Source organism: Vanacampus margaritifer, chromosome 10 (genome assembly GCF_051991255.1).
Source record: "Vanacampus margaritifer isolate UIUO_Vmar chromosome 10, RoL_Vmar_1.0, whole genome shotgun sequence".
Taxonomy (NCBI): domain Eukaryota; kingdom Metazoa; phylum Chordata; class Actinopteri; order Syngnathiformes; family Syngnathidae; genus Vanacampus; species Vanacampus margaritifer.
In genome coordinates, this window is record NC_135441.1 from 20,887,068 (window position 1) to 20,912,869 (window position 25,802).

At 43.6% G+C, this 25,802-nt stretch overlaps 1 protein-coding gene across 5 annotated transcripts; it reads left to right on the plus strand.

Annotated features, from left to right (window-relative positions):
• ankhd1 (ankyrin repeat and KH domain containing 1) lies at positions 1 to 25,718 on the plus strand. 5 transcript variants are annotated; one of them, XM_077578016.1, is made up of 39 exons: positions 1 to 447; positions 3,031 to 3,184; positions 8,653 to 8,809; positions 9,654 to 9,816; positions 9,948 to 10,095; positions 10,194 to 10,427; positions 10,507 to 10,601; positions 11,991 to 12,146; positions 12,673 to 12,754; positions 13,052 to 13,243; positions 13,360 to 13,469; positions 13,549 to 13,636; positions 13,812 to 13,939; positions 14,024 to 14,167; positions 14,254 to 14,356; positions 14,470 to 14,732; positions 14,849 to 15,136; positions 15,231 to 15,708; positions 15,878 to 16,017; positions 16,105 to 16,216; positions 16,449 to 16,594; positions 16,678 to 16,820; positions 17,201 to 17,414; positions 17,587 to 17,762; positions 18,256 to 18,418; positions 18,506 to 18,601; positions 18,705 to 18,821; positions 18,929 to 19,103; positions 19,408 to 19,604; positions 19,680 to 20,029; positions 20,179 to 20,331; positions 20,446 to 20,595; positions 21,138 to 22,668; positions 22,808 to 22,991; positions 23,344 to 23,469; positions 23,573 to 23,824; positions 23,931 to 24,115; positions 24,876 to 25,043; positions 25,107 to 25,718. In XM_077578016.1, the coding sequence occupies exons 1-39, from the start codon at positions 172 to 174 to the stop codon at positions 25,164 to 25,166; spliced, it is 8,097 nt and encodes a 2,698-aa protein (XP_077434142.1). In that variant the 5' UTR covers positions 1 to 171; the 3' UTR covers positions 25,167 to 25,718. The 5 variants fall into 5 exon arrangements, with proteins under 5 accessions (XP_077434142.1, XP_077434141.1, XP_077434144.1 ...); XM_077578015.1 differs by having other exon boundaries at positions 10,507 to 10,599; positions 11,983 to 12,146; XM_077578018.1 differs by having other exon boundaries at positions 9,669 to 9,816.
• Positions 25,719 to 25,802: the final 84 nt, after the last annotated feature.

The following is a 25,802-nucleotide window of genomic DNA, read 5'->3' on the forward strand; positions in this document are numbered from 1 at the left end:
TAGGTTGTTAGAAAGTTAATGGCTGGGGGAAAGAGAACCTCCTCAACCATAGCTTCGGGAGAGTTTCTGGATTCCCTGAAGTAAAACAACGCAAATAGCCTCAAAGAAAGAGCTTGGACGGCCGGTTAAGTCGACAACTAGCTCGTTAACCCAAGCATCGTGAAAATAAGTATGCAGGATGCTGTAGCCGGGACGGCAATGCTGACGGACGGCTTCGAGGACGAGATTGACTCGGTGACTCCTCGCTCCCCAGTGGCAGGGATGGGGGTAGGAGCGACACCAGGAGTCGGGCTAGGGGGCATTGGGATTGGCGTAGGTGGGAAGAAAGTGCGCTTGTACGGGGAACCCGGCGGGCCTTCCGCAGAAAGACTGGATTTCAAACTAGCGGCCGCGGCCGTCCTCTCATCGGGTCCGGGATCCGGCAGCGACGAAGACGAGGTTTCAGAGGTAGCTAAGCTAAACTAAGCTAAGCTAGGCTAAATGAGTTAGCTAAGCCTTGGCAGAACGCAAGGCTACATTCCTCCTCCTGCGCAAACTGGCTAGCTAACGTTAGCATGGAGATGCTAGCCACCTCCTCCCAGGCCGCTGCAATTACGTAAAAATAAACTCGACGTTTTCGCAAAGCGCACATATTACCCATTGTGTTGTTTAGGGAGCGTTATATAGGTTCCACGTTGGTAATGTGCTGACATTTGTTCGTGTTCGCCGGCTCAAATGTTTTATTTATGCAGCTAAGGCTTCAACCGCGGCCTAGTTGGGGTGGAAGCAACGACGGCCTCGTTCGAGGCTGTCGTCTCATAACACTCCACACAAGTTTGGTCTTCATTTGGCTTCCCGACCACCGCAAATAGAAGTTGTCTGTGAACCAAGCGACGAACTGTGACATTTGATTAGTAGTTGCATCGCGTTTGACCGTGCTTTTCACGTAAACGAAGCCCTTGTCCCACGGCTAACTTTGCGAGGGACTGTTAACCGTATAATGTTTTTTTGTTTTTTTACATTGCGAAACAGTTCGAATTTTGCGACAGTTAGCGTTGTCACAAGCCGTTTTCTCTCGCCTCGTCGATCTAATAACGTTACCGATGTTTTCTCTGCTTTGTTTTCGTAAACGCAATTCATATTGTTGTAGAGTTGAAGCCGATCGGTCTTTCAACTTCCCATGTGGTGGCAGTCACAGCGGGACAGGTGTGATTGTATTTCCCCCATCTCCTGTTAACACCCCACTGGCTTATCAATGTCACCTACAACCATACAGAAAATCAGGAGCACAAATTAGATCGTCATACCGAATGACAACATTTTGACAGTAATGGCTTGTTTTTACTCAATTGATTGTTACCACTTGATGGGGTGCAATCAACATTACCTAATTTTAATAATTATACAGGTTGCCATTATTAATGCTTTTTCACATTGTTACATGATATGCCAATGACTGACACAAGAATGGACTTTGCTAGACTGGTAGATGGTAAATATTTGATTTGAAACCTATCAGTTTCATTCTAATACTATTTTCTTGCTAACATAACAACTTATCTTGAATGCATTAAATGCACATTTCATTGCTTGGAATACAGCCAACAGGGGTTGTAGAATTGAGTGGTCACAGTTCTTAATCATTACTCTGTTCATTACTCTGTCTATATTTTTGCAAACTATTAGCTGACCGGAGGGGACTGCAGCCGTGACAGGAAGGTGGTTGCCAGCTGATGCCAATATTAGTATAACCTGTCTGTGCATCAACTGTTAGGTTGCAGTATGAAAAAATCTGATGTTTGACTCACATATTGATAGGTAGGTAGGAAATGAAGGATGCCAATTATGTGCCTTCATTTAACCAATTTACCATGTAAGCCTGAAAGGGAGCGTTTGTTGTGGTGTTTTACTGCAGCAGAGATTTCACTCCTGTGGGCAGTAGCTAAAATCTGAGCCCCAGGATTAAACAGATGCCATTCCAGGCCCTTCCAGCTCTCTGGATACCAACACTCTGGGAACTGTAGTTCAATAGTGGCAAAGACTGATGTCCATTGTTGATTATAAAAGCCTTCATAGAACAACATCCCCCGAGTCGTAGCGCTTTTTGGCCTTGTGGCCGAAATCCTCCCAAGTTGCCCAACGCTAACGTTTGCTCTCACAAATTGCTTAAATTAAATGCCTTGTCAGTTTCTACTACCTTTTGCAAGTTGTACCTGTCGCGCATGGTCTGTTTTCCATGTCGGATAAATCATTTGCTGTAAAAGTTAACTATAACAAAGGGAAATGAGTTGTTAATGAGTTGTTTTCAAAATGGAGCTATTGTAGATGCACACCAGTAAGCCTTGAGGCAGATAGGGTGCCCCTATAGAAGAAACTCAAAACACTGTCCCCTATTGTTTTAATCGGGAGGGTGAATTGTTTCATATGTAAATACAACTTAACTGTAATAATAGTTAGCTTAAAATGCACAATAAGTGACGAGCACTTGGAACAGCTAAAATTTCACTTTGAAGACAATGTAGTCATTAGTGTCATTAGAAGCAATAACACAGCCCTTTTTTAAAAGTTTTTTTTTTTTAAGAGTAGTAGACCAAAATTGTTATGTGGTCTGTGTATTAAAACACAAATTGAGACTTGACAAATAACACGTTCTAGGTGTGGGTTGTTTGCTTTGAATTTTAATTTCATTCTTTGAATGTTAAAAGACTTAACCCTTGCGAGCCAACACGGCCGCGGTATGGGATGCTGAGCTGCTGTACTGTTCTCGGCTGAATCTCTCCACGTGTTCAAGTGTTGTATTTCTTGGCTGGAGCGCCACTGCCACTCTCCTATTCTTGTGCCCGCCTTTACAAACGAGGGCAGCAGGCCCGCTCTTTTTTTTTTTTTAATTTTTTTAAGGCGGTCCAGTTGTGTGATGTCACATTATTTACATTTTTTCTCCATTCAAAGAGCCACGCGTGCAACATCACTTAATTCTGCACTGTCATTGCGTTTTGAAGGCGTTAGCGAGGTTATTGACCTTCCTCTGTGCTCTTCTTCTGTGTTTTCCAGGTGGAGTCGTTCATTTTGGACCAGGAAGATCTGGATAACCCCATCATGAAGACAGCATCGGAGTTACTTTTGTCTAGTGCAACAGACGGAGTTGACTTGAGGACTGTTGATCCAGAGACACAGGCCCGACTTGAAGCGCTATTAGAAGCTGCAGGTACAATTGCATTATCCACATTTACTTAAATTCACACGTTAGTTTGTAGTTGACAACCACCCCGATGGCCGAATGCCAATGTGCACCAAAGAACGATCTCTTCATTTCTACCCTTAATTTCCAGAACTGTGGCTTCCTTTTTGTTTCTCCTATCTAATTTTCAATCTAAACAAGCAGCCTTTGTTTGTAGAATACCTCAGGGTGAAATTGCAGAAAAAGAGCACCTGCTGGTTCTGCAAGTATCATATCAGCACAAAGTTTCAATGTGATGCGCAAATCGAGGAGGTGCAAGAAAGTATGTAGAGTAAGCCCATCAGGCCTGGGTGCCCTGGCCTCGTTTAGGCTTATGAACATTATGAGGCAGATTAACCCTGCGACGCACTTGAGCCTCCAACGCATGCACAGGACCCGTGTGGACAAATACTGGCTAATCTTATCCTAGGCCTATTTCTCGTAGACTAGTTTCGACTGGTGAGGTTGTACCCTATGTTATTTTAAAATATAAATAATACACGGCTTGTTGGAATTTTAAGGAATAAATTCTTCATTATGTCACCACTGAAAATAAAATGGTAACATGCATTAACAAAATGACACATTCAGTAAATGTTAAATTATAACATGGGGCACCGCCACCTATACATTCCTAGATTTTTGTAATTTAGGTTTTGAGAGCATTGTGGGCATGAAGCATTTCCCCAATCAAATTTAGTACAGTATTAGAAATTTGAGACGTGTCTGGCAGGAAGTTTCCTGATAGTTCCAAATATATTTACACGGGCCATCAGAGATTCATTTTCTACTTTCATTTTCCCTTTCACGAAGTGTCAGGTTTACCATAACAATGAAGGAAGTTGATTGCCATCCAAATTCAATTTGGTTAGATTGGTCGCCATTTTTGCATTTAAAACATTGAGTGACAATATGAAATATTTATGGATTGGCGGTTTTAGTTCTATTTGATACAATTGAATGTTACACTCAATTCACAATGACAAAATTCACTTAACAGCTTAAACGCTGCAACTATGGGGGAAAAAAACGCTATTCTTTTTTTAGTACTTAAAGGATATGTGGCAGTCATTTTGACAGCAAAGCCGATCTCTGAAATAAACTCAAAACATTTAATGAATTCACATTTAGTGCATTTTTTTCCTTCTTTTTACCTGTTAACGCTTGACCCCGATCCAATTGTACCGATCATGTAAAACAGTCCCCATGCATTGTTATCCAAAATGAAAGCGGACACCTACATGCAACATCTGGCTTTGAAAGCGCTGACGCAAACAATAATAATAAAAAAAAATAATAAAGAATTTAAATATTAACTGTATTACAATTTAGTTGGCCTGGGCTGAAACTTTGTAGAGCATTTATATCAATGTGGGGGATTTCTCAATTATCCACTGTCAGCAAACATTTTCCTTATTTATCTAGGCATTGTAATGTATTATAATGTATTTTGATGACGTTAGGCAGGCTCACTTTAACTAACAGGTTGTAGCCGATCTGTTGATCTAATCTAATCTAACTATAGTGTATTAACGGAAAGAGGACTGATTTCTAATCACAAGATGTCGAATTTCATGCTTTTCTAACACAATTTGCTGCTATACCGCATATCTAAATGTGGCCACCTAAGCGCAAAAAAAACTGTTGTGTCACTTGGAGTAGTTAATGTGGCCAAAAATGTTTTGGGGAACACTGGTAGGGGATTCCTGATTTTTGGTTGATTTGTGTGGGAATGCTGTGACCATGCATCCACAACTGGACACAATCAATCAGTGAGGATGTTGGCAGTGGTGCCAAGGCATTCTCATACACACACAATTTTTTTTGTAATTGGTGCAGCAAGTAAAAAACAAAACATAAATTATGAATGCATAAGAATAGAACAATTCACAACTGTACACACACACAAAGAAAAACTCAGACGCTCACTTTTGGTCACTTAAAAAAAAAAGGGGAAAAAAAAGAAAAGGCAAGTGATTTATAAAACTGATAGGGTTGAAGATGTGGTCACTCATTATGTGGTTAATGTATTTGACCACTTGGCAGAAGTATTACTGCACTTCCTGCTTTTGAATGACTCCAATTTTAGAAGCAATGTTGTACAAACATTTTTGCATCATACACGGACTACAAGGCAGCAAATTGTCAGTGACATTTTAACAGATGGGCATAGACCAACAAAGAGCTGTTTTTAATTTGCACATTTGCCATGGAATGAGCTGGAGGCAAAGTTGTGTCCACAAACAAACAGCTAGAAGCTTAAAAAAAAAAGTTTAAAAATACCAATTTTTCTGCCTTTTTATTTTGTTTTTTTTTCCTGTTGGGTCCATTTACCCTCCATCCCCCCCACACAAACACGTTTGGGACATTAAACGATTATTAAGATTAATATTACAGACTGAAGGTTGTAATAGATGTGCTGCCAGAAATGTGAAAAATGTCAAATAGTACAACTCACATGCCAGCCAACTACTCACAGTATGATTTAAAGTGTGGGGAAAAAAATTGCATAATATTAATGTTCACAATGTATTCTCTTTAAACTCTCTCCTAACTTTCAGGGCAAGTGAGGCTGTAATCAAAGTTTTTATTAACTGTCTCACTAATGCTCAAGACCCTTTAATAAGTGAGGATGTCGCATAGGATATATAGTGGCAGCACTCAATTGCCCAATGTTGTATATTTAGCAACCTGTAAAGGTTTTAATACTGCCTAGTTTGTCAACATTTTAAGTTGGTACATATGCACGCACAAAATAACAGTAGAGCCTTGATCCATGAATTCAAATAATCCGTTCTGTTCCTATTTGCAAACAGAGGTCATGTTTTCCATAATTGGTTCCAACCCCAAAGCAGCATACATTGACATAATTTTTTATTGGTGTGTTGGTAAAACAAATACAGTACAATATATAAGTGAAAATAACCTTCATTATGAAGAAATAATATCGTCACTGTGCAACGTCTTAGCCTTCTTGTATACAGCACTGTGTGCTTTGGGAACCGTGTTGCATTGTGGGATGTGGTGGCCATTTTGGATAGGAGTATCCATGGTGAACGTAAACAAGACTGAGGAGTCGCTCAGTGAAAAATGGAATGTTAAAATGCAAGAAAAAGAAAGAGATATTAAGGGAAAAATAACACCACGCAGCCTCGCTAACACGATTGCCCGAGAGCTCCCGTGCTGTGGCCAAAGTTCGAACCCGGGCGGACTTTGACCACTCTTCGTGTGGTTAACACTCGCTCGGACAGGTGCTGCCTCCTTGAACCCGCTAGCTAATTGCTCCTCCTTTTGCCCTGTGAGATATTTGGCTCCAGGCTTCTTACCGCATCCACCAAGATTCAGGTTTTTACGTGTCCTTTTGTGTATGTCACGCATCTTTAGGTATTGAGAAAAGTGCTATACAAATTTGATGACTGCAACAGTTCAGATGATATACATATTTTGCCCACAAAAATGTCGCAAGGAAATCAAAATCACTATTTTCGCGTTTCGCTACTTCCTATTTTACAATTTCACTTTGTTTGGAACCATACGGAGAGCTAAATTAGAGCAATAAAAGAAAAAAAACACTGGAAATTTGTGATGAAAGAAGCCAGTGATGTTTTAAGTGGTGTGAGAAAAGCATAACTGAACATTTTGGATCTATGTCAAGACTTGTGAACCGAGGCAATATTTTCTCAAATATTTTGTTGGTAAACAAAATTGTTCGTGAAATAGGAGCATTTGTGAACTAAGATTGTACTAGTGCATACTTTTAGTTTCAAAGCTCTCAGGTTTCCAAACTAACACTGGTTGCATTGGTGTGACCAAATTTTTCAGTTGGTTGCACTTTTTTGGGGGAAGGTGTAGTATGACATTTTTTGTTATATATTTGTTGATGTATAGTTGTCTTGATTGGCATACTGCTGTTTAGTATGACATAGATTGATAATGGCTGAAGATATATTTGCAAAATATTTTACTGTCACTAGAAGTTTGTCTGCAACAAGCAACTTTGTAATTTGCTGTAATTTTCCAATCCTGGTGACAATACTTTTGGCAACGCTTGACAGTACTAGTCAAGTTTGATATCAGGCACACTAAACACTGCCTTAAAAGAAAAGCTCTTGATTAAGCGTTAAGATTGTTTTGGTCAGACATTCTTCTGTTGTTGGGTGAGTTGAGGGTGAATTATAACTGTGCCGATTAGAGGCAGTGTGCAACCACCTCCGTGGACCTGCAGGCAATTAGATTATTTTTCAAAATCGTACAGCGCTTTTCCATGCCGTTCGATCAACCCTCCTGCGCTCAGCCGACGCACACGAGCAGATGACTTTGCCCAACGCTTTCGTGTTCGCCCGCAGTGAGTGTCGTCTTCTGAGCTTCCACAGCTTCGAGATCGACCCGTGTGTGATTTATCATTACAGTTTGGAACTGACTTACATTACATCCGTTGACTGGCACAGTGCATAGTGTTTATCTCCGGACGGGTCGAGACGGTCTCTTACAAAATATAGTGCGTTTACTTGATTTTTGAGTTAAGTGTGTTCTGAGATAATAAGCCATTTTTAAAACTGAGGATAAACTTCCTCAGCACTGGCGATCATTGTGAAATCCTTGCTTGAGCCACACTAAGTTTAGCATGAGTCAGACGCTCGGCGGTGAAAACAAGGCCCACAGAGACAACTGATCATTTGAGCTTGTCTTCAAAACAACCCTTTGTTTTTGTCTTTAGTTTTACACAAGTTGTAAAAATGTACACCAAAAGAGAGAAGTGCATAAATACTGTGCAAAAGTGCATTTGCTCATTAGAAATGTCCGCACACTTTTATCAGACAAAATGTAATGTAGGTCATTAGCAAAAGTTGCTTTTTGCACATGCTTGCTCTTTCCCTCCCCACACCCCTTTCTTTGGTTCTCTTGACATGACAAACACACAGATGCAGTGCACATGACCTTTTTTCCTTCCAGCTGTGCTTTTTTTTTTTCTTCTCCTCGTGCTGACCACTGTATCCAGTTTCTTTTTCTTGCACATTCGCTGCCTGTTACCCATCTATAATTCACACAGGACAAGGCTTGTATCTAAACCCTTGTTACTAATTTGTAGAAGTATCTTGCGCCATTTATTTTCTCATATGTTTATCTCTGGACGTTCCCATGGTCGTCGTCTATTGGATGTTTTGCAGATCAATCAGTGATAAAAAAAAAATATGTTTGAGAATCATAGATGGTGTATTGAAATTAATGGGGAAAAAAGTTGAGCCACATTAACAAATGCTTGTGTGTGTGTGTTTCTGTGTCTGTGTGTGCGTGTGTGTCTGTGTGTGTGTTTTCATTTCCTCTTTCTGTATGCTGCTACTAACCTTGGATTGGTTTGGCTGGACTGGACTTGCGCCCTCATCGGATCTGGTTTGGTTGTGTTCCCCTGTGGTTTGCCTTGCCCTCTGCACCTCTGCCTTTTTGTTGTTTGACAGGCATCGGTAAACTTTCCACTGCCGATGGTAAAGCTTTTGCAGATCCTGAGGTGCTGCGACGACTGACGTCATCTGTGAGTTGCGCCCTGGACGAGGCTGCAGCTGCGCTCACGCGTATGAGGGCCGAAAACACGCTCAACGCTGGCCAAGCCGACAAGTATGTATCTCAACCATATTGTCACTGGATCTTGTTTTCCGAACGTGTGTGTTTGCGCTTGAGTTTTTGGCCACACATACAAGTATATTTAAAATGTCTTTTGCATTTTAAGTCACAGAAAGCAAACGATTTGGAAAACTGATCAGAAATCACTTCTCAGTGTTTGTATGCAAATGAGAAAAAAATATTTGCAGCCCCGATGTAGAATGTCATAATGCATAGTCCTTATAAAAGCCAAAATCAGTCTTGTTTTATCCTAGAGTTGTTCGGTAATTCAATTGTCATATTTTTGTTCAAGTGTGATATCCAGAAATAACTCAATTTGACTCGCGGACCAAAAGTATCATCTTCTTCCTGGAATTACATTTTTCACCAAACTTTCCCAGAAATGACTGCCAAAAGCAAAGGTGTCAAGCTTGTTTTCATCACCGACCTACTTCATATTTATGGTTGCCCTCAGGTGGTCAGTTATAACGTAAGCATAATACTAATGAGAGGAAATTAAACGACAATATTCCATCAATAGCTGTGAGAGACATTTAAAATAACGATAAGAACGACAGAGGGTTGTACCGTACAAGCCACATAAAATGACTTGCAGGGCCTGACTTAGCACCTGCAGTCAACAGGCTTCTGATATGCTTATAGAGAATGGCTTTATGGTTAGGCGCTTTAGGCTTGACATGCTTAATCGCCGACACATGTCACATGGACAGGTGTACATAGTGTAGAAATGTAATTTCATTTTAGATGTACTTGTAAGTGAACATCTGTTGGCCTTGCTGATAGCATAATTGTAAGGCGTATGTGTGTTCACCTGTCACAGTGGCAGTAATTGTAGCAGTCTGGTTATTTTCAGCCGTAGTTTAGCGGAGGCCTGCTCGGACGGTGATGTCAACGCTGTGCGCAAACTGCTGGATGAGGGGCGGAGTGTCAACGAACACACAGAGGAAGGCGAGAGCCTGCTATGTCTAGCCTGCTCGGCTGGCTATTATGAACTTGCACAGGTATGTGAAATTGGAATGCAAGTACACACCATGTGTAGAATGATGATGTTTTTGCCCTGAAATAATGTTTTTTTTTTTTTTTTATATACAGTATCAATGGCTTCACGTTTTATTTATCTATTCTTAACCAGGTCTTGTTGGCCATGCATGCCAATGTTGAGGATCGGGGCATAAAAGGAGATATTACGCCACTGATGGCTGCGGCTAGTGGAGGCTACGTGGACATCGTCAAGCTGCTTCTTGTGCACGGAGCAGATGTAAATGCTCAGTCTTCCACAGGTGCAACCTCACTGAAAATCTTGACAATTTTGGTTATCTGTGATCTTGCCCTTTTTTTTTTTTCTTTTAACACTCCCTGCTGTCTTTTGTACCTCCAGGGAACACAGCTTTGACGTACGCATGTGCCGGCGGCTTTGTGGACGTGGTGAAGGTGCTACTCAAAGAGGGTGCTAACATCGAGGACCACAATGAAAATGGACACACGCCCCTCATGGAGGCAGCCAGTGCTGGCCACGTCGAGGTGGCAAGGGTACTCCTAGAGTATGGCGCTGGCATCAACACCCACTCGAATGAGTTCAAAGAGAGCGCTCTCACACTTGCCTGCTACAAAGGTCGGAACTGATTTGTGCAAAAATGATTACAATGTTAGCCCATTAAACAGTCGTTAACAAGTGTTTTCCCACCATGCAGGTCACTTGGATATGGTGCGTTTTCTGTTGGAGGCTGGAGCAGACCAGGAACATAAGACTGATGAGATGCACACAGCACTGATGGAGGCGTGCATGGTGAGCATCTGACTTAAAACTTCTTTCTTTGGGCCATTGAAATAGCAGCCCCTGTTGCCAATCCAGTTCAAGCTGTGGTGTTTTCCACCCGTGTCACTTTTTGTATACGTTTTAGAGTTGAGGAGTCTTTGGCTGGTTGTACGTGTACACTGTACAACCTATAATTTTTATTAGTCGCCAAGCCGTGTTGACAAATGGCTCACTGTTTACTGCTGAAGACGCACGCAGCAGCGCCATTTTGTCTCCTACATCATGCAGCAGCACTGAACTCTTAAAGTGACAGTAACCAAACCAGCATTAGTGTATTTTCAAATATCGGACCGATAAAAATGTCATTTTCCCCCAATATTGGTCCGATAATTATCAGGCCAATAGCTATTGTGCATTCCTACTTTTTAGGCGTTTCCTTAGTACCTCTACTTCTGCTTTTACTCTAATAGTTCTCCATATAACAGGCAAAGAACGCTTGCTTTAAGATGTTTGTCACTCCCTGTTAAAGTTTACTGCAAGTTTGACATCTATATTAAATTAAGAATTAAGCATTCTTCACTTAAACGCCAAAATGTTCAACCGTGCCCACATTTCGTCTAATGAAAGGCATCTAGCTTAACTCATTCACTCATTCACTAATCTGTTTAGAACTGTGGGTAAATGAGCATTTTTCAACATGGCACTGGTTGATCTCTTTTGCTCTGCTGCCACCTGCTGGCTGTTTGTGTAATAACTACCATTTCTTCAATCGTTCTCTGCAGTTGAGAGGCTGCATCAAAGCCTTCTGTATGCTCTAGCATAAAAAATATAAAAATATGTCTTTGGGACACTTAAAACATTTAAAATAGAATGTATTTATATGTTTTTGAGAGCAAATGAGTTAATTGTAACGTTTAATGCCAATTTTCTGTAGATGGTCTAATGGAATTTAGCATGTATTGCAATTTATAACTTCAAACACCTGCTGCCCTAACACATGCAAAAAGAGCATACGATCTCTTAGGTCTGTGGAAACTGAAGTTAAGTTGGGGACCTTCTCTGCCTGTATTTCTCCATTCCATTCCAATAGACTCATGCACTCACTCAGCATGTTGTAAAGGCGCACAGCTCTTAATTATAACTTGTCTGTCTTGTTTAACATTGATCATAATTTTTTTAGACATTATTGTTGATTAATTTCCTTTATGTTCATTTGTTCAATTTCACATTAATACCCCTGTTGGCAGTGAGCAGTTAATAACTTTGAATTGATGATGCATATTTGTCGTATTTTTTTATTCAATCAGGATGCGTTTCAAATGTGGTCAAGTCAGTGTGCATCGATGTGTAAAACTAGACTAAGCGCTGTATTTATTCAGGTGCTTATCTCCACATTCTTTGTGTGTCTCGCTGTCCCAGGATGGCCATGTGGAGGTGGCACGGCTGCTGTTGGACAGCGGCGCACAAGTCAACATGCCAGCGGATTCTTTTGAGTCGCCCCTCACTCTTGCAGCTTGCGGAGGACACGTAGAGCTGGCTGCCTTGCTCATAGAGAGGGGAGCCAACTTGGAGGAGGTATGTAGAAGACACCCCTAAAAGCTGACATATTTTAACATGCAGTCATGTATGGCCTACATAACGTGTATATGTTATGTTTCCTGTATGTAATCATGGTTGTAACATACACCCAATTCACCTGAGATGGGACAGCGTAGATTTAATTTTATCCTTGAAGCAAGAAGGCTGTACCCAGTGTGACAGACTGGTCTCATGTGGATCTTAGGCTATGGAAACTTTTTTTTCTCCTGCAATACAAACTTCAACAGTTAGTTTGAGATGTTTCAGTCAAAGTGTTCAACATTTGTAATTACGAACAAATACAGCATTTCATATTAACACTGGCAAATTTGGAGCCTATTAAAAACTGAAGCAAAAACAATATAAATATTCATTGCCCATGCTTGAATGTTTTTAATCAACCCTAATGTTATTTTTAAATGGCTGTGAATACAATGCCTTCCAAAATCCTTGAGGACTAGTTGGATTAACGAGAGTTTGCAGTATTTGTTCTTAACATCTAATGGTGCTTGTTTGTGCCCAGGTTAATGATGAGGGCTACACACCCTTAATGGAAGCAGCAAGAGAAGGCCATGAAGAGATGGTAGCACTTCTACTTGCACAAGGTAATAAAACTTTGCCCATAAAAGCTGCACAATTGTGGCATACTGTATTTGACTTTGTTTCAGTGTGATAACAAGCTCTCTTTTTTATGTTTTTTTTTTTTTAAATACTCATTTCATGTGTATGTAATGTCCATTGTCCAGCAGTATCAATACAATATTTTTTCAATTCTGTGGATAATTTCCTCCATGTGTAGTAAGGCATTCGTGCATGTTTGATTTTCCTTGATTATATTGTACTCATAAGCGTGTCCCAAAAAAAAAAAAACATCTGTTGATGATTATTGTTTTTTTGTCCAGGTGCTAACATCAATGCCCAGACAGAAGAGACTCAGGAGACGGCTCTTACTCTAGCATGTTGCGGAGGCTTCTTGGAAGTGGCCGACTTCCTTATCAAAGCAGGGGCCGACATTGAGTTGGGCTGCTCCACTCCTCTCATGGAAGCAGCACAAGAAGGCCATCTGGAGTTGGTCAAATATCTTCTGGCAGCAGGTGCACAGAAAGCAGCGACGCAATCAACAGAGCAATTTCAATGCCAGATTATGCTTTCTTGTATTAAAACATGTCACTTGTGATTGCAATGCTGTTTGTCTGCTTTCGTTATTCAGGAGCAAACGTTCATGCCACCACGGCGACCGGTGATACGGCGCTGACATACGCGTGTGAAAATGGTCACACGGATGTCGCAGATGTGCTGCTGCAGGCTGGAGCCAACTTGGTATGCTCAACTTACTTTTCCCCTTAGATCTTCAGGATTCATAAGGATTCATATAGTTAATTGTGTATTTTCCACCCAGGAGCATGAGTCTGAAGGGGGGCGGACGCCCTTGATGAAGGCAGCAAGAGCGGGGCATCTCTGCACAGTTCAGTTCCTTATCAGCAAAGGTCTGTTGTTTACTATTCGCTAAACAACCCCAAAAAATTGTCTGAAGGCACTTATTTTGTAGCAAAAGAACATATAAGTATTCTAAGAGGCTTTCATGAATTTTTGTGTTAGAAAATTAACACTTTGAATGCAACTAATGGAGTTTTTTTATTTTCCCCTCTATCTGATGTCCAGGTGCTAATGTGAACAGAGCCACCGCCAATAATGATCACACAGTGGTGTCTCTGGCCTGTGCTGGAGGACATCTGGCTGTGGTGGAGTTGATGCTGGCTCATGGGGCAGACCCTACACACAGACTCAAAGTAATGGGCATTTTCTTGCATCAAAGGCGGCACATTTAATATTAGTCCGTCAAATATGAACAGTCTGTGCCTTCCTATTCATAGGATGGCTCGACCATGTTGATCGAAGCTGCTAAGGGTGGCCACACCAATGTCGTGTCCTACCTGTTGGACTATCCCAACAACATCCTTTCTGTCCCAGCCCCTGATCTCTCCCAGCTCACTCCCCCCTCGCAAGATGCTTCTCAGGTATTTAGACTAACAGTTATGCATGTATTCTGAATACCTTTTCATCCATTTTTCTGTACAATGATAAAAAAAATCTCCGTTTGCAGGTTCCTCGTGTCCCATTCCAAGCTCTCGCTATGGTGGTTCCTCCTCAGGAGCCCGACAGAGCACCATCAAACATCGCAACACCCCCACCTGTCTCTAGCAAAGGTATTGTGTGCCTACTGTAACTCGAAACCTTCTAAAAGAGGCGTGAGGTAACTTCATAACAACAAAGCTTTTAGTGTCTGCTTATTTCTAATCGATCCAAAATTCTGATCCAGGTGCATCCAAGCAGAGACAGGCAGCACTTCAGCCCGGCGTCCCCAGCTCTGTCGGGCGGGGGACGGAGGCAGAGCCTCTGCCGCCCTTCCACCTGTGCCAGCCTCTGGAGTGCATCGTGGAAGAGACTGAGGGAAAGTTGAACGAGCTAGGCCAACGGATCAGTGCTATTGAAAAAGCCCAGCTTCAGTCGCTAGAACTCATCCAAGGCGAGCCACTCACCAAAGACAAAATTGAGGAGCTCAAGAAGAGCCGAGAAGAACAGGTAACTCGTTGTCCACTACAAAGTTCCAGGATCTTGCTCGCTGATCTTAATTTTGTTCCGCACATGTAATTTGGCATCACAAGTTGGTAAACCATAGATGTTGGTTGTCTTCTCAGGTTCAGAAGAAAAAGAAAATCTTGAAGGAGCTGCAGAAGGTGGAACGCCAGTTGCAGCTAAAAACACAGCAACAGTTCACCAAAGAATACATGGAGGCGAAGGGCTTAAAGGAGGAGCAAGAGGCTGGACAGAGCCAAGGCCCGGGCCCTGGGCCTGGAAGTACCTCGTCTGTTCCCGGGTCCCTTCCGCTTACGCCAGCTGCCCTTGTACGCTCCAGCTCTGACACTGATGAAGAGGCCAACAAGGACGGGGAACAAGACGATCTCCCTGGAGAGGACGAGGAAGAGGTTCACTCTTAATACTTTTGAAATGGAACATTTCATTATAGCTGTTGGATGATTGTGGGTACATGTAGCATAATTTTTTTCGTATCCTTATCAGGATGAGGAAGACGATGATGAAGATGATGACGACGAAGACGACGAGGCAGAAGAGGAGGAGGACGAGGAGGACGAGGATGAAGAAGAAGGTTCAGAAGATGAGGCAGATGGAGAAGAGGACGATTACACCAAGCTCCCTCAAGTGGGCACAATCCTCTACAGAGATGGGCCGCAGCCTCCACAGCATCCCCCACTGCCCATTTCACCACAGGTCAATCCACCGCCTCCGCCTCTCCCGGCTGCCTTCCTCCCTGTCCAGCCTTTGCCGGACTACAACCCTGCAGACTATCCAGGAACTACCAGTCCCGAACTCCAAAGGGTGCTGGTTGGACAGCAGATGTTGGGCCAACAGCAGGCGGGTCAAGGTCAACAATTGTCTGGGTTAGCACCTGGAATGATACCTCAGCAGGCCCCAGACGGGCTCATGGTTGCTACACCCGCGCAGACGCTCACGGATACGCTGGATGACATCATGGCAGGTCAGTGCATGTCGCTTTACTTTTGACTAAGTTTCTGTTATTGCTTAAATTGTCTCATTCAGTGCTGATAGTGTATGGAATTGAACAATGATGTGGAGGCATGTCTCAAAACGAATGTTACATCCACTATCTTATGCTTCTCCTAACTTTGTCCATGTTGGTATTTCAGCTGTGAGCAGCCGCGTGCCCATGCTGAACACAACCACCTCACCCACTCCCTTGTCCCAACCACCCACGCAGACGTCTGCCAACATCTCCTCGCCACCATCTGTGCTACCCCTCTATCCCTCGGTTGACATTGATGCGCACGTAAGACATCTGCCAATACACAATAAACATTATAAGTGTCAATGAGAAAGCTCAAATAATGAATGATGGAAATTGGCTTCTCCGCAGACGGAGAGTAACCATGACACTGCACTGACATTGGCCTGCGCTGGAGGACACGAGGAGCTGGTGTCTGTCCTCATTGCACGGGGAGCCAACATTGAGCACCGTGACAAAAAAGGTACAGCGGAACCTCGGTTCACAAATTTAACTCGTACGTTTCCCATTTGAAAGCACTGGAAATGCAACAAATTTCTCTCAAGTCCCAGGACCAAGTTATATTGACCTTATCTGTGTGTACTGAGTAGTAACTATACACTGATGTTGAATCTTGACTCACCATCTTAATTGTAACCAGTTAAATAGTTGAAAGTAAAGCAGTAAATGTTCATATCGGACTGTGTTCTGCTTAGGTTTTACCCCGCTCATCCTGGCTGCCACTGCTGGCCATGTTGGAGTTGTGGAAGTGTTACTCGACAAAGGTGGTGACATTGAGGCCCAGTCTGAGAGAACCAAAGACACACCTCTCTCTTTGGCCTGCTCGGGGGGACGACAAGAGGTATAGTAATCATGTGCTTTCATGAAACTTTTTTGTACTGGCAGTCCTTCAACTGAATTTCATATTTGACATTAATTATTCAGGTTGTTGAGTTGCTGCTGCTACGGGGCGCAAATAAGGAGCACCGCAATGTTTCCGACTACACGCCTTTGAGCCTTGCGGCCTCTGGTGGTTATGTCAACATCATCAAGATACTCCTCAATGCTGGAGCTGAAATCAACTCCAGGTGAGGGCATCTACTTTTATTGATGGATTTTCCTTGACCACATACTTGCACCATGTTAATGACCAATGAGTCATACATATGTTATTTAATTCATCTTGATATTGTCATACAATAACTACCCTTGCTGATTAAATATTTAAGTAAGCAAATCATAACCTGTTTGTCCACTAAAGTTCTTCACACAAACACACAGATAATCTTAAAACAACACGAAAATATCAACCTGTGATTAATGTAAATTAATAGGAGACGATGCAATCAAATATATTACACTAATTACTGCACATTTCAAGTATGTTGTTTGAAATAAATATGTTAATATATCATGTTTGGACCTATTATTAGGCATGTAACAGTTTGTTTAATAACTTTCCCACCAGGACTGGCAGCAAACTTGGAATCTCTCCCCTAATGCTGGCAGCAATGAATGGTCATGTCCCGGCAGTGAAGCTGTTGCTGGATATGGGCTCAGACATCAATGCCCAAATTGAGACCAACAGAAACACAGCTTTGACCCTAGCCTGCTTCCAAGGGCGGGCCGAGGTTGTTAGTCTGCTGCTCGATCGCAAGGCCAACGTTGAACATCGAGCAAAGGTGAGGGATCTTAATTCTTTAATGGAGTGTCCTTGAAAGGTTCTCATAACATTTAATATTTTTTGGTAATCTTCAATAGAGCAGCGACCATGTGTTTAGCATAGATTAAATATGAGTGTGGTTGCATTTTTATGCTTGTTCCAATAATTAACGGATCAATCACTTTATGCAGACTGGGCTCACTCCTCTGATGGAAGCTGCCTCAGGAGGCTATGCTGAGGTGGGACGTGTGCTGTTGGATAAAGGTGCTGATGTAAATGCGCCACCTGTTCCCTCATCCAGGGACACTGCTCTCACCATTGCTGCTGACAAGGGTCATTACAAGTTTTGTGAGCTGCTTATCAATAGGTGTGTATTTTTTTTTACTTTTTTGGGGGGGAAATCACAATTGATTTAACGTTGGACACGTGTTGGAATTTAGTTTCTGGACTTTAATGTTTGTCTATCGGTCATTTAGAAATTAAGAAATATAATTTTGTACAATTTACCAGTTCTGTCATTGTGTATGTAGCACCTGTTTAATATTGGGAAAGCTTAAAAATGTGACTGGCAGATGGCAAACTTGTTCTGAAATTGTAAGTAAATATCTTGCCTGGTACATTTAACAAGTATTAAATATTTAACAAATGGCAGATGGGGAACATCTCTGCAGGTGTTAATGCTGGTGTTATAGCTTCCAGCAGTAACAGGCCTCCCTCAAGTTATGTTTGATATTCTGAATGCTAATTAGTCACAACAATGAAGCCCTCTTTCCTCATGTTTTATTAATTTAGCTTTTAAAGCCGTCACAAAGCACTCTTAATATATTTCTGTGAGTGTTAATGCCTCCGCAAATTTGCAGGGGTGCCCACATTGATGTACGGAACAAGAAAGGAAACACACCCCTCTGGCTGGCAGCAAATGGCGGCCATTTTGACGTGGTCCAGCTCTTGGTACATGCAAGTGCTGATGTGGATGCAGCCGACAACCGCAAAATTACCCCTCTAATGGCTGCTTATCGCAAGGTGCCATGTGGTTGCTAGTTGTGCTTTAATATGGGCATTTGTAGTAGATCTTGGATCTGACTTTAGCTGTTTAATTTTATATTGTAGGGCCATGTGAAAGTGGTGCAATACCTTGTCAAGGAAGTCAACCAATTTCCATCAGATATTGAGTGCATGAGATACATAGCTACTATTGCTGACAAGGTAGGCATTCAAATAATTTGTTATTATGGAGACCATTAGACCATTGTGTAGTTTTTGCTTGGGGGAAAAAAAAGTACAGTTTTAAAAATGTTTTCCTCTGCAGGAGCTTTTGAAGAAGTGCCACCAGTGCATGGAGACCATTGTCAAAGCCAAAGACCAACAGGCAGCTGAGGCCAACAAAAATGCAAGCATTCTCCTGAAGGAGCTAGATCTGGAGAAGGTAACGCTAGCCATTGGCTGCACTTGGGGAGTTGACAGCTTCCAAATACACTTGGCGGTGTTAACAAACAAACAAATTTGTCATTTAAATGGCTGTGTGTTCTTCAGTCTCGAGAGGAGAGCAAGAAGCAGGCGCTGGCTGCCAAGCGAGAGAAGCGCAAGGAGAAGCGCAAGAAGAAAAAGGAGGAGCAGAAGAGGAAGCTGGAGGAAGAGGAGGAGGGGCAGAAAGTCAAGGAGGATTCATCGGACATGCAGGAGCTGAAGGAAGATGATTCTGCTGAAGGTGATTTCAATGAATGTAGTGTCCAGCTTCAGATGCACACTGGCATTTTCAGCCTTACTCTTTTGTGCACAATACCTTGTTCAACAGTGTGATGTGTAGTTTTACCAAGTGTTTCTACACAAGAAATTAAAAGAAATTTTGCCAAGACCTAGCTTCTGCATTATTTAATGTTCCATTGAGCCATTATGGGAAGCATGAAGACGAATTTGTGAATCAGATCATGCTAAAAAGAAAAAGTAATGATATATAAGTACTGTATGTAGTCAAGATATTAGTTTCTCAGATTTACTTCTTTCTTTCTCAGAATCTGAGGTTCCTATCGAGCCTCCCAGTGCAACAACCACCACCACCATTGGGATATCTGCCACCTCAGCCACTTTCACCACAGCTTTTGGGAAGAAGAGAGCAAGTGTAGCCACGACCCCGAGTACCAACCGCAAGAACAAAAAGAACAAGACTAAGGACTCGCCAAATGAACCTATAATATTACAGGATCCGCAGGTGAGTAGCGTCTTAGTAGCTTGTGTCCAATGGACCTGATCAGTTCCATCTGACACCTGTATCCTATTCTTTTAGGTTGCACTAGCACAGCATAAGGCTGACAAGAACAAAATTCACGGGGAGCCCCGAGGTGGAGGCGGGGGCGTGGCAGGCGGCAACAGCGACTCCGACCCTCTGGACAGCACCGACTGCGCCAGTGAAAGCAGCAGCAGTGGCGGAAAGAGTCAGGAGCTCAACTACCTCCCTGACCTCACCTCGTCCACGTCCTCCTCTTCATCATCCTCCTCATCCTCTTCTGCCCCATCCTCAGGGGCCGCCCAAGCCCAGACCATTTTGGTTGGCCCAGAAAAAAGACATTGTCCTCCGCCTCCGACAGAAAGCAAGATGGACAAGATCACAGTCTCCATCTCAAAGCCGACACAAAGGTGAGTCATGTGTTTGTGGATGTGCGAATGCTCTTATGTAATCGTAAAGAAAGAAAAAACATAGCTGTGTTTTGATGTTAACTCTACGTATTTGAATGCAGGTTTGAATTTGGCCTGAATTGTAATTTTACCTGCTCATTTCTCCATAGAGCTCCAGACATGCATGACTCCACCTCAAACTCTCTGCCCTCCCCATTTAAGACCATGGCTCTTCCGGTTACCTCACCCAACAGTAAGCTCAGCCTTACAAGCCCTAAGAGGGGCCAGAAGAGGGAAGAAGGTTGGAAGGAGGTAGTCAGGAGGTACGTTTAAAAAAAAAAATTAAATAAAAAATAAATGTTTTCTTTATTTATTTTAAACCAATTACACATTTGGTTGACTGTATTTTGTTAACTGGCTTTTTGCTGCTTTTGCAGATCTAAAAAGCTTTCTGTGCCAGCCTCTGTTGTGTCGCGTATCATGGGCCGCGGGGGCTGCAACATCACGGCCATTCAAGATGTGACAGGAGCACACATCGATGTGGACAAACAGAAAGACAAGAACGGCGAAAGGATGATCACCATAAGGTAGATATTAGGGATGAAGTTGCATCACAATGCAGCAGGATGCAATTTTATAATTGCAAAGTCGATGGTAGGGTTTATTTTTCATATGTGTACTTTATGTACCGTATTTTCACGACCATAAGGCGCACTGTGTTAAAAGGCGCAGTCGCAGTTACGGGTGTCATTTCTGTATTTAACACACACATAAGGCGCATCGCACTACTGGGCGCAGGCACGGTTAAACATACGCTAGCACAAAACATATGGTAGCATGCTTTTACGTTAAAACATACGCTAGCATACATGCTAGCATGGTGGGGGTTGGCAATGCTCTTATTTTTCTGAATCGTTTGGCCCTAGTAGTTATGATACCCCCCCCCCCCCCCCCCCCCATTGTAGACTGAATAACGACGGGTGAGAAATGTATTATAAGAATTTTTGTCAGGTCAACACAGGGTCCTCTATTTCAATTTTACTTTTGCAGTGTTATCCAGTCCATGACTACTTCTGCAGTGTACTCAGATTTGTCCGTTGTCTTAATTAGGTGTGCTTTCTCATTACAGAGGTGGCACGGAGTCTACACGATATGCAGTCCAGTTGATCAATGCACTAATCCAAGACCCAGCCAAAGAGCTTGAGGATCTGATCCCTCGCAATCACATTCGAGTACCAGGCTCCAAATCCTCCTCCTATGGCAACAGCACAGGGGGAGGCAGTGGTTCAAATTCGGGACCAAAGGCCCTCAGCTCACTGGTTACCTCCTCAGGCGTGTCGTTCCAGTCTTCTTCATCCTCTTCGTCATCCTCTTCTCAGGCTGGAGGAAAGGTCGGGAAAGGGCTGTCCTCAAATGTCAGACAGCCTTTCCCGGTTTCGCTGCCCCTTGCCTACGCTCACCCTCAGCTGGCCCTCCTGGCAGCTCAGACCATGCACCAGATCAGACACCCTCGGCTGCCCATGGCACAGTTTGGTGGCACTTTCCCTCCTGCCGCCAGCACCTGGGGGCCCTTTCCTGTGCGACCCGTCAGCCCCGGAAGCGCCAACAGCTCCCCCAAACACAACGGAGGCAGCGCAGCCGGCCCGGCCAGGCCTAACTCGACCCCCAGTGAGCACAGCAACGCCGCTAGCGCCGTGGCCACCACCACAACCAACACCCCCACCACCAGTGCTCCCAGCTCCTCGGCGGCGTCGGCCTCGCCTCACCCCCCCAATCCCACGCCATATAACCCTCAGCCGAGTATCCCTACCCCCTCCTCAGCCAGAAAGCAACTCTTCGTCCCCGATCCCAAGTCTGCCGCCATCACCTCCGCATCCGTCACCGCTACTGCGACCAGCAGCGGCAACGCGGTACGAGGCACAGGGTCTCCGGCGCACCACAGTTCCTCCGCTGCTCCAGTTAATACTTCTCAGCATCATGTGGGAAGCATCTCGCAGCCTCCCCTGCAGCAAGTTAAAACCGAGCCCAGTGCTGTTATGACGCCCGGAAAAGAAAAAGCCCCTCATCATGCTGAGAATCAGCTCGTTTCCGCCAGTGATGTCATTGCTTCGGCAGGATTCACCGCAGCCTCCGCGGCTTTGCCTCCCAAACCAGAACCTCGGCAGCAGTTGCCTGCCCCATCCGCCTCCATTTCATCCACGGAGCCTCCCCCGGCGCTCCTGAACTCCCAAACCAACTCCCACCTCGCCGCAGTACCTCCTCCTGTGCTCTCGCACAACGTCGCACACCTTAACAACACGTTGCCACACTTCTCAGCCCCCGCGCCAAGAGTCTCCCATCGTATGCAGCCACCGGGGCCTTACTATTCCCTTACTGAGCAGCAACAGATGCAGACGCAGCAGCAGTCGCAGTCTGTGTTTGTGCCCTTCAATCCGCAGCAAGAACCTGTCAAACAGAGCCAAAACCAGACATCCCAGCCTACAAGTTTGCCTCTGCAGTCTCAAAGCCAGGCTCAAGGCTCCCTTCCGGTCTCGGCTAATCTCGGCATGATGAATGGTTCCCAGATCCAGCATGTGGCTAACGCAAGCAAGCAAATGCCACCCAACTTTGGTCCGGCAGGCCTCTTCAATTTCAGCAGCATCTTTGATAATAATAACCAGGTACAGCAAATTGCCCACTACTGTATACAAGAGTGATGAACTATTTTGTGGCCATTTTTCTAATTTTCATTAACATTAAGCTAGGAATATGATTTTATAAGTGAAAACTACACTAATGTATTGAATAATTGTCTTGCAGGTGGGAAACAATCAGGTGTGGGGTCATCTTCCCGCCCGTTCGCCTCCAGAGCCGTCGTACTCGGCCCCGCCGGCCTACGTGAACGTGGGCCAGATGGAGAGCATGATGCCACCGCCTCCTCCAGATAATTCCAAAGCTCCAGGTTACCGCTCTGCCTCTCAGAGGATGGTCAACAGCCCCATCGGTATGAACAAATTGACTGAGTGTATACGTTTGCATTTTTTTTTATGTTACCTTGTAAACCAGGGATGGACATTTTAAATGATGGAGGATTTTAGATTTGCAAAAGAAGCAAAAAGCCAGAGTTAACAAATATCCATGGACCCGCATATAGTAACTTCTCATTCACTTCAAACGAACTGTCAACGGTGCCTGTGGGTTTAGAGGTGCTCTTGGATGATGTCAGCCATCTAGTGGTGAACACTGTTATTACAACTTAAAACAGCTCAGCTACACTAAAGTATGTGCCAGGTGCCCATCCCTAATGTACACCAAAATATTGATGTGAACTCCAAAATGCATGTCTGCCCCCACAGCATTGACCAGCTACGCCACCAGTATCTCCGGAAGTCAGGTGTATCTGCATGGTCACACGGGAGTCGGCACGCCCTCATTCAGCAGGCAGCACTTTTCCCCTCACCCCTGGAGTGCATCCACATCTGGTAGGTGCCACAAAAGGACTTTGTTTGGCTAGGAAATGTAAACGACGCTGCGAGTTCAGTCCGCTGTCAATGTGTTAATTCGGCCTCCCTCTCTCTCCATCAGGCGAGTCTCCAGTTCCGCCTCCGTCGACGGTGTCAAACTCAAGCCTCTCCACCTCGGTCGTGGCCCCGCCGCCACAACCCAAGCAAGGTGTGTCCTCGCAGCAAGACCGTAAGGTTCCTCCACCCATCGGCACGGAAAGACTGGCGAGGATCAGACAGACGGGCTCGGTGAACCCTCCGCTCCTCACCACCAGCTACACGGCCTCTGTTGGACAGGGAGGCATTTGGTCATTTGGTGTTGGCAGCGCCTCAGGTTAGACCAACTTATTTTTTAAAATATTTTTTAAAAATGTTTTTAATTTTTATTTTGTTTACGACATTTTTTGTACTCTTGCTAAAGCTGTCACCTGTTGTTACAGAGGGCATGTCTGGTTGGTCCCAGCCCCTGATGAGTAGCCACATGATGCATCCTCAGCTGCAGGCAGAGCAGTCTGCCTTCTCTCAGCACCAGCCCATGGAGCAGGATGACACGGGCATCGCTAACCCCGCTAACAATTTCCACCAGCCTCAGCACATGCCCAACACCTACATGGACTTCCCAAAGGTAACGCAAAGCAATAACTATGTTCAGTTGTTGTTTGTGATCCTACACAATAGTTAATGATGGCAATTTATGGTCACTATGTGTAGAGCAGCGGTCGCCAACCTTTGTTGCACCGCGAGCTACTTTTAGAAAAGCAAAACAGCAGCATGTTTCAAAACATTTATTTTATAGGCAAATTTTTGTTATTGTCTTTACTAGTTCAAACATAACAAATCAATAGTCATAAAATGAATACCTTGGCATATATAAAAAAATATATATACCAAAGGCACTCGTTGCTAATGCTAACAGCGAGATGCTAGCCACTAACGTCGGAGATTTGTGCCGTACCATACGAGGAGTAATTAACCGACAGTTTCTTAGCGTCCTAAATTAGCGATTAAATATGAGTTCGGGATAGCGTTGTTATTGTTTGCAATAATGTAACGTCAATCAAAACTACGATTAAAAAAAAATCTGAAACATGGAAAAAAGGAAGTCAAGTTAGTCATCACGCCACGATGCGGGCCAACTTCAAAGTAAAAGTCTACTAAGGCTATTTGCATTGCTGTCAATGTATTATTTGGAACGCTTTATTTTGAAGTTAGTCTTAGCGTAGGCGGCGTGTTACGATGTCATTCAGCAATGGAAATTTTCAGACCGGTTGGAGAAGCCTGGTGTAGTAGAGCAAGACAGACCAGACCTCTTTTTTGGTGTAAATTACTGTCCTTTACTAATAAACACAATGCATAAAAAATATTTTCTGTTTTGCTTGCATCAGGGCATGCCCATGTCAATGTATGGAGGAACCATGCTGCCCCCTCATCCACCAATGGCGGAGGGGCCCGGGGGACCCATGTACAATGGTCTGCATGCTGGCGACCCCGCGTGGAGCCCCATCATCAAAGTGGTCCCAAACAACGCCGACAACACCGACCCACAGCAGCAGGTAAGGTACCATCTTGTCATGTCATGTTCCACGTACGACTGACTCGTTGCTTTCTACCTCCAGATGTGGCCTGGCACCTGGGCGCCACACGTGGGTAGCGTGCACCTGAATCATGTCAACTAGATGGCGTCCTCCGCAATCAAAAAAAAAAAAGAAAAATAAGAAAAAAAAACACGGCTTAACAAACGGATGATTCTGACCAATTTTGACAAAGAACAAACAAAAAGTACAACATATTAACATGACTAGAGAAGTGAGAGTTGCAGAGCAGAGGTTGAAGAATTGGAAGTTCTCCCGAGTCCATTCTTGACGTGCCTATTTGAAACGAGGAGAGAAGTTGAGTGAGTTCTGATGGTTCAAACATAATGTTTGATGGCCTGTTCAACAGGAACCGTTCTGCATAGATTAGCGATTTTGACTTAAACCCGCATTCACCGTTCTTTGGCTGCAAGGGGCTGGACATGAAGTAGCTATTTAAACTTGGCCCAGACCTAGTTGATGATTACCTAAAGAGAAATCAGAACCTTTTAGAGTGGTAAATACATGTATAATTGTTTACATACTAAAAAGGGTTAAAATGAGAGTAAATTTCATGTCGTATAGTGGCTCTACTTTATGTAGCCTGTATTAATGTGAAATATTTACCTTAATATTCAATAAAAAGGTTGAAAAATATTGGTGTGGTTTTATTACTTGGATTGTATGTTTTGATATCACCTAACTGTGCATGCACACCGTGAAATGTGAAGTTTTTTTTCC

Excerpts from the sequence above, each read along its gene's own strand:
- ankhd1 (XM_077578015.1), top strand. The coding sequence starts at position 172 with ATGCAGGATGCTGTAGCCGGGACGGCAATGCTGACGGACGGCTTCGAG. Across the intron at positions 13,940-14,023 it reads ACCCTACACACAGACTCAAA|GATGGCTCGACCATGTTGAT; the intron begins GTAATGGGCATT and ends TCCTATTCATAG. Across the intron at positions 20,332-20,445 it reads TGGAAGGAGGTAGTCAGGAG|ATCTAAAAAGCTTTCTGTGC; the intron begins GTACGTTTAAAA and ends CTGCTTTTGCAG.